Source organism: Balaenoptera ricei, chromosome 4 (assembly GCF_028023285.1).
Source record: "Balaenoptera ricei isolate mBalRic1 chromosome 4, mBalRic1.hap2, whole genome shotgun sequence".
Taxonomy (NCBI): Eukaryota; Metazoa; Chordata; class Mammalia; order Artiodactyla; family Balaenopteridae; genus Balaenoptera; species Balaenoptera ricei.
This window is the reverse complement of record NC_082642.1, coordinates 92,861,449-92,874,803: the sequence shown is the minus strand read 5'-3', so window position 1 is coordinate 92,874,803 and position 13,355 is coordinate 92,861,449. Positions and strand designations below refer to the sequence as shown.

At 52.1% G+C, this 13,355-nt stretch overlaps 1 protein-coding gene across 1 annotated transcript in view; it reads left to right on the top strand.

Annotated features, from left to right (window-relative positions):
- Positions 1–13,355, top strand: part of PDIA5 (protein disulfide isomerase family A member 5) — a 91,169-nt gene that overhangs the window by 73,226 nt on the left and 4,588 nt on the right. Inside the window, exons 12-15 of the mRNA XM_059920967.1 lie at positions 2,087–2,157; positions 2,693–2,853; positions 6,681–6,811; positions 10,929–10,999. Of these exons, the coding sequence (XP_059776950.1) occupies positions 2,087–2,157; positions 2,693–2,853; positions 6,681–6,811; positions 10,929–10,999 (434 nt within the window). The remainder of the gene's footprint in view (positions 1–2,086; positions 2,158–2,692; positions 2,854–6,680; positions 6,812–10,928; positions 11,000–13,355) is intronic.

Genomic DNA, 13,355 nt, shown 5'->3' with positions numbered 1-13,355 from the left:
CCGTGCTGTGCAACAAGAGAAGCCACGACAGTGAGAAGCCCGTGCACTGCAACGAAGCGTAGCCCCCCACTCACTGCAACTAGAGAAGGCCCGCGCACAGCAACAAAGACCCAACACAGCCAAAAATAAATAAATAAATAAATAAATTTATAGAAGAAAGGCTTTCAGCATTTCACCATTGAATATGTTAGCTGTGAGTTTGTCATGAATGACCTTTATTATGTTGAGCTGTGTTCCCTCTGTACCAACTTTGATGAGAGTTTTTGTCATGAATGTATGTTGAATTTTGTCAAATGCTTTTTCTACATCTATTGAGATGATCATGTGATTTTTATCCTTCCTTCTGTTAATGTGTTATATCATGTTGATTGATTTGCGGATAATGAACCATCCTTGCATCCCTGGAATAAATCCCACTTGATCGTGGTGTATGATTCTATTACAAATTCAACTTCACTACTAGCGATCAGTCTGTTCAGATTGCCTATTTCTTCCTGATTCAGTCTTGGAAGGTTGTATGTTTCTAGAAATTTGTCCATTTCTTCTAGGTTGTCCAATTTGTTGGTATACGACTGTAGTATTCTCTTACGATTTTTTGTATCTCTGATATCGGTTGTTGTTTCTCCTCTTTCATTTATTTGGGTCCTCTTTTTTCCTTGATGAGCCTGGCTAAAGGTTTATCAATTCTGTTTATCTTTGCAAAAAACCAGCTCTTGGTTTCATTGATCTTTTGTATTGTTTTCTTGGTCTCTGTTTTATTTATTTCCTCTCTGATCTTTATTATTTCCTTCATTCTGCTGATCTTGGGGTTTGCTTGTTCTTTTTCTAACTCCTTTAGATGGTAGATTAGGTTGTTTATTTGAGATTTTTCTTATTTCTTGAAGAAGACCTGTATCACTATAAACCTACCTCTTAGCTGCATCCCATAGATTTTGGAAAGTTGTGTTTCCATTGTCATTTGTCTCGAGTTATTTTCTGATATCCTCTTTGATTTCTTCATTGACCTGTTGGTTTTTTAGTAGCATGTTTCTTGGTCTCCACGTGTCTTCCTTTCTTGTCTTTCTTTTTCCCAATGATCAGTAGTAGAATTGTGATGCTCTAAGCTCCCAAGCAGTAGCACACCCCATGAGAAGGCCAAGTCACATGTCCGCCATCCATTTAGCCTTGTCTGTGCCCCCCTACCCCCCACTCCGAGCCAGGTTTCCCTTTAGAGTCATCTCCAGCCTGAGCCAGTCTGGTCCTACTCGCCTCACAGCCCCTTCAGCGTAGATGCCAGAGAGTACTCTTTCTACTAAAATGAAAGCAATTTACAAATGTCCTGTCATCACCGACACAAAGTGCTTGCTTCCTTTTTAATGTATCAAATGTCATTATTCTTAACATATTACTGCATTCAAGTGTTGTAAGGAGAGGAGGGCAAAGCAGTCTTTATCCCAAGAAAATACAATTTATTTGGGAATGACAAGTCAGATCACTGTGCCTGTCATATCATACCTCTTCCCTTATTGGGACAATTGGAACTTGATGTTTTCCCATACTCTTGCTTATGCGAATTCTTATTCCCAGTTCAAGGCCCCGAATCCCTTCTGCCCTGGAGAAGATGATAGTGGTGACAGTAGCATGGTGCCGGGAAGCACACGCTGCCAGTGGCTGTGGCCTCCAACCAGATTGCTTGGGTTTTCAGCCCAGCTCTGTGACCTGTGGCTGTGTGTGTAGCCTTGGGCAGTCATCCACCCTCTCAGTGCCTCAGTTTTCTCATCTGTAAAATGGAGATAATGTAGTTCATACCCTGTAGGGCTGTTGTGAGGCTATAAAGCACTTAGAGCCATGCCTGGCACACAGGACCTATATGCATATCACCAGTATTGTTGATGTAATTATTTCATTTTTGCCTCTTGTGCCCCTCCCACACCCCCACCCCCAGTGGATCAGGCAAAAGATTTCTTTTCTCTGAGCTGGTGCTGTTCTTCTTTTCTCCTGGGTACCCCTGGTATCTGGGACTAGGACCCAGCTCTCTTCTGGAGGCAGGGGACATCCCTGGAGCCTCTGTGCCATGGACCTGGTTTCTCTTGATTTCTTCCTGCAGGGTGTGGACACTGTAAGAAAATGAAACCAGAGTTTGAGAATGCAGCAGAAGTCCTCCACAGAGAAGCAGATGTAAGCTTCCTTTCCTTACTCCTCCACCGCTGTCTCCTGAAGAGTCAGTGATAGGAATCATTACAGTGACTTTCCCCTGCAAGCTCTTTAGCAGCTCTCCTGGTCCCTGGAGGCCTGCGGGACTTCTGTGTCCCTGAGTAGATGTGTCTTAGTCAGACAGCTGGGGCCCCTACCAGGGATGGAGGGGTGCAGGGAGATTAGGGTCACATTCCCATACCCTTCCAGGTGACCTCTGCCAGGTCATGGCTCTGGGGTGAAGCCCCAAGTTTCTCCCTCTTTTCTGTGGGAGCCTGCCGATTGGGAACAGCCACAGTCTACACAGCCTGGTTGGTGGGGGAGATTAAAAGTCATCATCTCAGCCCACAAATGAGAATGATGGACATGCCCGTGTCCAGTTGTTCTCAGGATGTATGAAGTTCCCGCCCTGTGAGGTTTTGGCAGGCCCTTGGTGGGTTGGGGGCTGGCGTCTGGGCTCCTCTTCTGCCAGCACCGCATCTGAGGCTGTCGTGCATGGTTGGCCTCTCCCCCGTCCCAGAGCTCTGGTGTCCTTGCAGCTGTTGATGCCACCGTCAACAAGGCCCTGGCAGAAAGATTCCACATCTCCGAGTTTCCTACACTCAAGTATTTTAAGAATGGAGAGAAGTACGCAGTGCCCGCGCTCAGAACAAAGAAGAGCTTTATTGAGTGGATACAAAAGTAAGTCTGATGGTCTTGATAGCACATCTTGGTCCCTGGCTGTCGGCCACTGGAGAGGGCCTTGAGGAGACGAAGTAAACCTTAGGAGCCGCTGACCTTGGCTCAGGGCCTGAGAGCCAAGACAGCTATGTATTCCCAATCCTGACGCCACCTCTGGTGTGTTGATCACGTGTACTCATCCAGCAGGTCACGGGTAGCCTTTCTGGGTGCAGTTTCATCAGCTCCAGTAAACCGTGTGTTTCTGTTTTTAGGACTCCTTCCCCAGTGTCCTGGCCCCAGGTTTTATCGTCTACATTTTATTCCATTCCCTTTGAGTGAACGAAGGAAACACACAGCTCTTCACATCCAGAGCTGGACTCACAGGGGCCCAAGTCTGGGCCTTCAGTAGTGTCCACAGTGCAGGCTGTGGTGGTTTGGGGTTGAAAGTAATGGTTTGAAGAGCTCCCTCAGCCTGGGTATTAGTTTGCTAGGGCTGCCACAACAGGGAACACAGAGCCGGTGGCTTAACAGCAGAAGTTTATTTTTTTCACAATTCTGGAGACCAGAAGTCCAAGATAAGATGTCAGGAGGGTTGCTTTCTCTGAGGCCTCTCCATGTCCATCTTCTCCCTGTGTTTTCACATGGTCTTCCCTCAGTGTCTGTGTCCTAATCTCCTCTTCTTAAAAGGACACCAGTGAGGTTGGGTTAGGGTCTTCCCTAATGACCTAATTTTAACTTAATTACCTCTCTAAAGACCCTGTCTCCAAATACAGTCACATTCTAGGGTAGTTGGCATTAGGACTTCAACATGTGAATTTGGGGCAGGGGACACAGTTCAGCCCACGACAGCCTGCAAGTCCAGAGAACACGAGGAGCCTTGCAATTGCTCATCCAAGGACCGTGGAACCCACAGTTCTTAGCATTTCCCCCTCCTGTGAGGGGACTAACTGGGCCACCACACAGGTGCTTTCTCCTGTCCACACCCCTCCCCCGAGACACACACACACACACACACACACACACACACACACACACACACACGCTTGCATCCACACATAACTTGAATATTTGAGAATACTGCCTTATTTCAGCACTGGGGGGGAACATGAAGTAAAAGAAGACATACTCAGCCTTTGCAGAGGCCCCTGGTACATGGTAATGATGTCCACGTGAGAACCAAGACTTTAGGGTCACAAAGTGACGTGAGAACTGTGCAAAATGGCAGCATCCAGAAGGAGTCACTTTGTTAGGACATCGGTCCTCAAACCTGGGTGGACATAAGCGTTACAGGTGTTGAGGTGCTTCTCAAAGTGCAGATGCTAGGACTGCTGTCCCTGAAGCTTTGATTCAGGAGGTGTGAATGAAACCCTCAGCCATGGGGTTTTGAGAAACGCCAGCTTATGGAATGGGATGAACCACCAGGTTCAGGAGAGGCCCGGGCAAGAGGTGAGTGGGCTGGCCAGGTCCAGGTCTCAGCTTCCTGCTGGTCACTGGGGGTAGGTTCTAAGAGTAGCCAGGCCTTGTCTTAGGGACCAGAACGGAGTAGTGGTTCATCTCCAAGAGGGACGAGGTGCTCTCTCCTCCGGGCCTTTGGTGCAGGAGGCCGGTTGCTCTTCACACCCGCCTCTCTGGCCTCGCTCTGGTGCCAGTGCTGGTTTACTGGGAAGGACTGAGTGGGGTGGGGCCTCAGGTGAGGTCCCTGGTGCGTGCACTGTGGTTAGAGAGCTGGGGGAACCAGAGCATTAATCGTTGCTAATCCCCGCTCCGGAAGCCTGGGCACAAATAGCGAGCATGGAGGGTCTCTGTCCATCCCGTCCATAGTCACCACTGCTGAGCGCCTGAAAAGCACTAGCGTAAGAGCATGGACTTTGGAGTCTAAGAGCCCTGCACTCAGATCGTGACCCCAAGCCATTTACTTGACCCTGCTAAGCCCTGGTTTCCCATCTGTGAAGTGGAGACAATACTTTTCCCATAGACTTGTCCAGAGAATTAAATTGGATTATTGTGCTTTAGCACAGTGCATGGTGTGTGGAAATACTCAAAGAGAGGAAGCTGTGTTTATTATTGATTCCAGCTCTCATGCGGCGCTGTAACTGACAGCACCGCCCCCTAAGTGCTAGAACCTTCCCAGCCTTTGCAGCGTGCTTTGAGAGCTGTTGCCCCATTTCATACTCAGATCCTACTGAGGCCAGAGTTTTTCTTCCTATCTCCTTGGTGAAGAAACTTAGGTTTAGAGAGGTGAAGGGCCTTGCCTGGGGACAAATAGTTGTTCTTTGGGGAGCTCGGAAGGACTTCTCCAGGCAGAGCATAAACAGCAGATGCTCTGAGATGAAGGGTTGAGGTCGCCAGCAGGAGGACAAGCGGACAGTGTCGGGGGAGGCTGATGGCACTTCCAGGCTTGTGCACAGGTGGCCGCGCTTGGGTGACTGAGATGTGCCCGCCAGCAGGCCAGCCCGGGGAGGCAGGATGCAGGGACAGGGCAGAGCAGAAGGTTGGCATCAACCGAAGAGTCCAGGGTGTTTGATGGGGCACCTGGAGGGCAAAGAAGTGGGGAAGACAGGGAGGGTGGGAGGGGCCGGTCTCGGTCACGAGAGCAGGGGTGCCATTAACCAAAACGAAGAAGTTGGGGAAGAAAGCTGTTTTGGGAAGTGTGGAGGAGAGGGAAGAGTTCTAAGTCTTGTTGGGATTGGGGTGACAGTGGGACCTCCAGGTGGAAATACCTGAAAAGCACCTGGAAATAGGGGGCTTGGGTGAGAGGCCAGGACTCGAGTCATCCTCAGCCTAGGGGATTATGGAAGCCAGGCAGATGGATGAGATCTTATGAGAATTGCAGGGGCACGGAGGTAGAACCAGAAGAAGAGAGAAGGCTGTCGGGAAGGTAGGGAAGGGGTCTCTGGTAGGAGGGCTTCTGAAAGGTGAGAGTGGCCGTGGGGTGCCTGGTGCTGCACTCGTGCTGCCCTCGCTGGGTACAAGGCCTGAGGCCTGGTGGTCAGAAGCCAGGTGGTGCCGGCGCGAAGGAGGGAGTGCAGGGGGCGCGTGTGGCAGCACGGGGTCCGGACCGCTCCCCAGAGACACTTCTCAGAGAAGGGAGAGAGAAGTGTGGTTGTAGGGAGGGGGACAAGGGCAGCAAAGGCTTTAAAAGACCCTGGAGATCTATACTTTTGTGAGGCAGAGTGGAGGGAACCAGTGAACAGAAAGAGACTGAAAAATTATAAACCCTTATTGAATGCCTGTCATTTATGAGAGCATAATAGGCTCTTAGCAACTGTTAGTTGCTTGACCGACTAGGTGCTTTACATACACTGTCTCTGCTCTTCATAAGGAGCCCGGGAAGTAGGTCTCAATTGTACTCATTTAGCAGAAAAGAAAATGGAAGCTCAGAGGGGTTTGGTAACTTACCTAAGGTCACACAGGTGATCAGTAATCTGGATTTGAACCCAGACCCACCTTGCTCCGTGGCGCATGCTCTCTCCACTAGAACAAAGGCTCAGGAGCAGAAGATAATGGAGGGTGCTTCAGGGTCCCAGAAGAGGCAGGAGGGAGGGGAAGGGAGCCCAGGTGCAGGGGCTTCTCCCCATGGCAAGGAGACGACTGGAGAGGTCCTAAAAGCGACTCAGGTCTTCCACACCTTCACAAAATGGCTTCTTAATAGGCTCCTTAGAGGGAATCTTTGCGGATGGTTCACACTTCTTCATGTTTAAACTGAGGTTTTAAATTCAGTTTTAGAAAGGATGCAAAGTGATTTTTTTTCTCACGTGCTCCCCTGAGTGGTTGGGGGTGGTGGAAGCACTTGCCTGTACATGAGCTTCTCTTAATGACTGTCTCCCCTCCACCCCCGGTTCTTGCAGCCCCGAGTCCCCTCCACCCCCGGAGCCCGCCTGGGAAGAGCAGCAGACCAGCGTGGTGCATCTGGCTGGGGACAACTTCCGGGAGACCCTGAAGAGGAAGAAGCACGCCTTGGTCATGTTCTACGCCCCTTGTAAGTAGCTGGGGCACTCGCTGAGGGGCGAGGGAGAGGGGTGGGCCTGACTGAACTGAGAAGATTCCCTCCAGGGACCAGGGCAGCCTCAGGCCGACTCTGGGCTGTCTGCTGTGAGCAGGTTTCATTCCAGGCTGAGGTCCTTCAAAATCCAGGTCCAGCTCTGTCAGGTTCTGTCCTCACATCAGTCCTAAAGCCCTCTGCTTCTGTCTGTGCCAGGGGCCTGCCTTGTAATTATTAAGTCTCCTCAACTCCCTGGAATCTCCCACCTGGCCGCTTCCTCCCTCCTCTCTGCTCCCTCCATCCCTGCAGGCGCTGACTTCACCTTTGAACCCTGGAACTTAGCAGCTGGGAATTCAGCCAGCCCAGTTAGGCCTCTGCTTCCCCCATCTTGCTGAGCACTCCCAGCCCAGCCTCCTTTCCCTGACCTTCCCAAGTGGCTGTGAAGCCATGGATTTGAAACTGTGGTAAAAGTACAGCCATAGTCACTCAGAGCTCCTGACCGTGATCCCCGCTTTAATCAAAGCCTAAGTTGAGGGAATGACACGTCTGCTCATGTTGGTGTTTGTGATCTCAAATTTTGTGTCTTCCCATTTTAAAGTTGTTCACTGATACGTAAAGGAAAGGCTCTTGAATTTCTCACTCTTCTGTTGCCCTCTCTCTCCCCCAGGTTACAGCTTAGCGTAATGGAATAGGGATCATAAAGCTGGGCTCCTCAGAGAAGCAGGCAGCTCAGTCGAGTCCTGACCTCCTGCCCCTACCTCTCCAGTGTCAATAATCTGTAAAGTCCCTCCTCAGTTCTCACTGTCCGGGCAGGTCGCCTCCTGGCCCAGCCTCAGACCCCGCCCTCAGGCAGCTGACACTTCCCTCTGTTTTTGCCTTTTCTTCCACAAGTGGACCTTGTGCTATGTCGGTTCCTCAGAGAGCTTCTTGCTGTCCTCCTCTGTCCTTAGAGTAAGCCTGGAAGACTGAGTGGATTTTAAGAAGCTGTCTTCCTTCTGGGCAGAGCTGGGGGTGCAGGACTGAGACTCAGGGGATGCCTGACTTGCCCAAGGCATGGCAGCAAGTCAGTGACAAGAGCCCTTCCTGCAGCCTGGGCTGGTGCTCTCTCTTAGTCACAGGCCCGATTCGGAGGGTGATTGCTTTCCCGGCAGCCGGCGGGAACCTGGCCAGAGAAGTAGGAGTCCTTGACCAGCCGCTGGGTGGATTTGAGAACGTCCAGACTAAATACTTTCCCTAGAAATGCTCCCCCGTTCCCCCCAGACCTCAGGGGACGCCTGCCCTGCTGGGGTGCTAACGACCTGCCTCAAGTAACCGCCGTGTGCTGGATGTTGTCAGGGACCCAGGATACAAGGGAAGGAGGCCTGGTCCCTGCCGGCTTCAAGGGCCTCACAGACTGTCCTGACAAAAATAACTAAACACAGTCCGCACGGGGCCCCGTCACTGAGCGACTCAGCTGTTGGCAGAGGGCTTGGGGCCTGGAGTCTCCCATCGCCCCTGCTGCACTTTCCTGTCCTGAGCTCTGCTCCAGGCTCCTGAGACGTGTGTGTTCATCAGTGGACAGAGGCGGGGAAAGCGGGAACTAGCTAAAGACAAAAAACATCTTTAAAATGTTTTCAATGATAAAAATAATATATCCTTATTTATAATTTATGTAGTATAGAACATATACTTATATATAAAGAACCTAAATAGTACAGAAAGGTCGCACACCAGATAAAGGTGGGTATAAAGTTAAAAAGCAAACACCAACCCCCATTTCTCCTCTCCCCCCCACTTCCTACCTGCCCAGTTTCTACACAGCTCTTCCTCCTGCTGTTTCATTGTTCTCTTCTGTTCCAAGCCCCCCACATTGCTCTGAATGGTCTGGTCATGGTGACTGCCCTGCTTAGGCCAGCTTGGCTGAGTCTCTAGAATTGGAATTTTCTGTCCTGTCCTTGGTCTTTGTTCCTCTTTCCCCACTCTGGGAGGCTGCTTTCGTTTCCAGTTACACAGAGGTGGTACCTTTTTAAAGAGCCCAAATTAAAAAATCATGCCTCTTCTGGCCCAGCTGACACGTCTGGGAAACATCTTCATGCCCTTTCTAAAACAGCCTCCCCTCTAGTTATTCATCTGCCATGCTCTTTCTTTTGGATAATGAGAAAATGAGATGTACCAGAAGGCCATTAATCTGAGACCTGGATGCTTTAAATTGATGGCAGCAGGAATTTGCACTAGGCTGACAGTGACCTTTATACTTTCAGTAAGCAGAGAGGTTAGAAAGGAGAAATGAGGAGTGACACCAGACTTGGGGGAAGGGAGTAGCTTATTTCCGGCCAGCCTGATGTCTTAATGGGTGTCCATGTGCCACTCACAGGGGACCTCTGGGTGCCACAGGGCACGCTTTGACACACTCTCAACCAGCACGCTGTGCTCTTTACACGTTTTGAAAGCTATATACCATCATTCCTTTGTAGTATGATGTTTTCATGAATTTGAGCCATTCTTGCCTCTGTTGGGTCAAATTAGTACAGTGTTTTTGTAATTGCCATTAGCACCTGCCATGAGTTTGGCTCTGCTGGGTACTTTATCTCAGTTCTGGTGTAACACGTAACCAGCCTAGCTCTCTTCTCTGCTCCTGTGATGGATGCTGGGAAAACCCCCTTAAGCCGCCTCCCCATCACCATCCACGCTGCTCTGGGGCCAGCTGGCCACTCTGCCAGCCAGGCCATATGGGTGGTCCCACCCATCTCAGGAACCGGCTCAAGTGCTAAATTCAGATGTAGCTCAGCCTTAATTTGGATTCACAAAGCCCTTTGAAATGCCAGTCATTACTATCTTATTTTAAAAAGGGAAAGAGCAGATGAGCCAAGCTGTCTCAGTTCCCCGCCTGGGTTTCCCCAAGGCCGTGGGAGGGCCGGGAGGCCTGGCCCAGCTGTTTGTCAGGAAGCTGGCTGGAGCCAAGTCTGCCCATGGGGCATCTGGCCTCTCCCACCTGTGTTTTGATCAGAATTAATTACCACAGTCAGGGAACCCCTTCCCTCAAAGCGGTTCTGTTCTCTTGGCAGTTGCGTTCAGTGTGTGGAGAGTGGTTGGGAGGGGTGGGCTTGGGTTTTAATTGGCGAACACTGAGGGAAGGGCCAGGAAAGCGGGTCTGGGCCAGAGTGGCCTGCAACTTCCTGGGCTTTCTGCTCAGTGGATGCTGCCCCCGGCTTGCTGAAACAGGAGGAGAAAGTGGCCCCACACAGGTCCCAGCCCCGGGCCTGAGACCTGTCATTGGAGCTGGAGGGGCTCAGGGCACCACATACACCTCTGTCCCATCCAGGGCCTCCAAAACTACGGGTCCTCGTCCCTGGGTTGGGAACCCAGGCCCTGAGAAGCGGCAGGGACTCCCGGCAGCTTATCCTCCTCTTAGCCTGACCTTGAGTCTCCCTTTCCTGGATGTGGGGTTCGGGTGGATTGTGGAGCAGGGAGGAAGGACAGCATGAGGACCAGGAGCCTGGTTTGGCTGCTCAGTCTGGGGTGAGGGCTGCTGGGAATGTGGAAGTCAGCGGCAAAGCATGAGCTGCCGGGGTCAGGCAGAGGGGCTGCTCCCAGCCCCCTACTTCCCCAGCCCCACTTTCTCAGTCGTGAAGTGGAGAGATTTGCTACTGTCACTGGGGCGAGAGAAGGGACCTCGTGACAGGCTCAGAGAATCCCGAGCATGCGTCCTCCTTTCTAAGCCCAAAGCTCCCGCTGCACCCTGGATCAGGCTCTTCTGGACCCTGAGGGCAGCCCTGTGTGGAAGGAGCTTGCAGAGAAAGACCACAGTGTCCGTCTCCCTGACCCCCAGCCTCGTGGGTGGGTGTGTGATGGGAGAGTGTGGGGTGGGAGGTCCTGGGCAGGAGTGGACCTGACGCTGGCACAGGCCTCCTGCAGAGCCCTCTTGCCGAAGGCAGACGCACAGTGGAGGGTCTGAGTGGTGGGATTGATACGTGAACCCTGACAGTGGGGTGTGCAGGGGGTGGGAATCAGATGAACCCCAAAGTCTGTTGGGTGGAGAGAAACTCCTGGATAGGCTTCTCTGGAGGTTCCAGGCAGGACCCCTGGCTCTGCAGCCTCCCTCACGTGTGTAACTCTCTCCTCCCCTCTCACGCAGGGTGCCCGCACTGTAAGAAGGTCATTCCACACTTTACTGCCGCTGCTGATGCCTTCAAAGATGACCGAAAGGTAAGGGCCCCCTTCCTCTTCACCCCTCGTCCCGCCTCCAGCTTCCCCCTGCCACCAGTGCCCACACCTTCCTCCCTTCTGTTCAGGTGCCCTCCCTCCCCAGACAGGGATTCCTGGCAACCAGGACATCCTTTTCACAAGGGAGGATAGAACAGGCTGCATTTATGCTGCAAAATCAACTAAAAGGGATACACTGAACTGTTACAGCCCTTCCTTGGGGGAGGTGGTGGTAAAGGGGTCATTTTGTTTATTCTTCTTTAGCGTTCAAATCTTTGTACGGGAGGATTTGTAGTCATGCATTACTTGTATAATTAAAAGTACAAATAAAAAAAATCCAACAGAAGTCAACTGGAGGCGGCCAAGGTGGAGGAGAGCACGGCCATGTGTGCAGGGCCTCATCCCGCCTAAGTGAAAGGCTCCTGCAGGTGCTGACTGATGAAGCATGAAATTAACACGCCAGAGCTGCAGATTGGATTAGAGAGCGGGGAGGGGGCCCCAGGCACATTCCCCCAGGCAGCTCCAGCAGCCAGGGCAGACTCCAAGGCTGAGGGGGTGTATGGCAGGGAGAAGACCCCGGAACTCAGACTGGTGCATCTGGGCTGCTGCTAAACTATGTGAGCTGGAAGACTCTCCAGGCCTCGAGTTCCCTTCTTCTAAAGTCAGGGTGCTGGTCTAGATGGTCTCAAAGGTTCTTCCCAGCCTGGGGCTCCATCATAGGAACCTGTCCCCTGAAAGGCCCCCAAAATGCGCTCACGCACAGCCAAGGCCAAAGTCCGATGCATCTCTGCCTGCTGCCTTATTTTCCCGGGTGGAATTGTCAGGTGCAGCCAGGGCAGGTGGGATACAGATGCTGAGATCACCTTGCATCAGCCCTACGGTGGTGGAGATGGGATGGTGAGAGCTGTACAGGGACAGCGAGTCAGAGGAAGCCAGGATGGGCCACAGGCACGTATGTGAAGACTTAGACTCCAAGCCCCTTCTCTGAACTCGGGGAGTCCCGTTGTCACCCACAAGTCCTGCCTGTGCCCTTGAGGCACCCTTCACCATCAGGAGGGAATACAAGGACCAGAAAAATTTTTCTCCTCTCCCTGCCACTTGGCCTGCATTGAGAGGGGCACGGCAAGAAGGGACTTCCTGTCTTCTGTCTCCCTCACCACTCCACCCGATTCTGCCACCCGGGGCCTGAGCAGAGTGGCTGCTCCCAGTCTGGGAGCTCCGGCACAGCCCAGGCTGCTCGTCCCTGCGGGGCTGGGTGTTGGTTGGTGTGGGGAGGCCTTTACTCCCCGGGGCCACTAGACTGGCAGTCTCTCCATATCAACTCCTGTCATTCTGTACCCAGAACACTTGGTGCTCTGGACACACAGGAGAGTGACAGGTGTGGGGGCTCCCTGCCCCCCCAGATGCTCAGGTCTCCGCGCTCCAGGGTCTGTGATGGGATCGCATCAGTCCCAACGAGGCCAGGCTGGCCGTGCCCGCGGTAGGCAGCTGAGGGCCATTCCTCCTCTTCCCTGTCCCCTCTGCTGATGCACAGGGGTCCCGTTTCCATGGTGACCCCCTCCTTCTCTGAGATACTGATATGCCTTTGCTTAATTGTCTTAACTTGGGCCAGTAATGTTGCTGACCTTTTCCTGTAGTCATTCCCCCTGTTATTCCCTCTGTCCCTCCTTCCAGCTTCCTTTATTCCAAGCCAGGCATCACTCTCACTCATTTTCAGGAACACACTTAACTTCTCTGTCCCAGGCAGCAGGCAGGCCTGGGGTTCCTAGAGGCGGCTCTCAGTAATACCAGGGAAGCATCCTGTCTCTGGTCTGGGGTACTGGTGCCATGATGGCTGGGTGCTATCCTAGAACTATCAGCTCAGAGCCTCTGGGGGATGGTTCCAGGAATGTGTGATTTTTAAGAGCTGGCTCTTCTGCTGGCCACAGGCTGGTGTTTGGGGACCACTGGCCTGTCCAGCCCTCTCCTTCTCCTCAAGCAGATCAAGGCCCAGAGAGGAGCTGCGTCTCTTGCCCAGGGATGCACAGTGGGTCACTGACAGCCAGAACTGGGTCTCCTGACTCCTGATTCTTCCTGACACCCCGTGCTGCCACCTCTGACCCAGAAATGCATTTTTTTTTTCCACCCAGAATCTAGTCCCTGTTCCTTCCCCAATCAATATGCAGTTGGTTGTTCACTTCCATTTTCATAGCCAAAGTCAATATTAGCTCCTGCAGAGATTTATTTTACTGAATCAATAAAGCCGCATGAGGCAGCTCATATTTTAACTGGGGAGCCTCCCCCTCCCAGGAGGTTACTGGGGACTTTAGCAGTTGACATGCTGGCGGGGAGAAAGGGCTGCACGCTGTTAGTGTTGGAA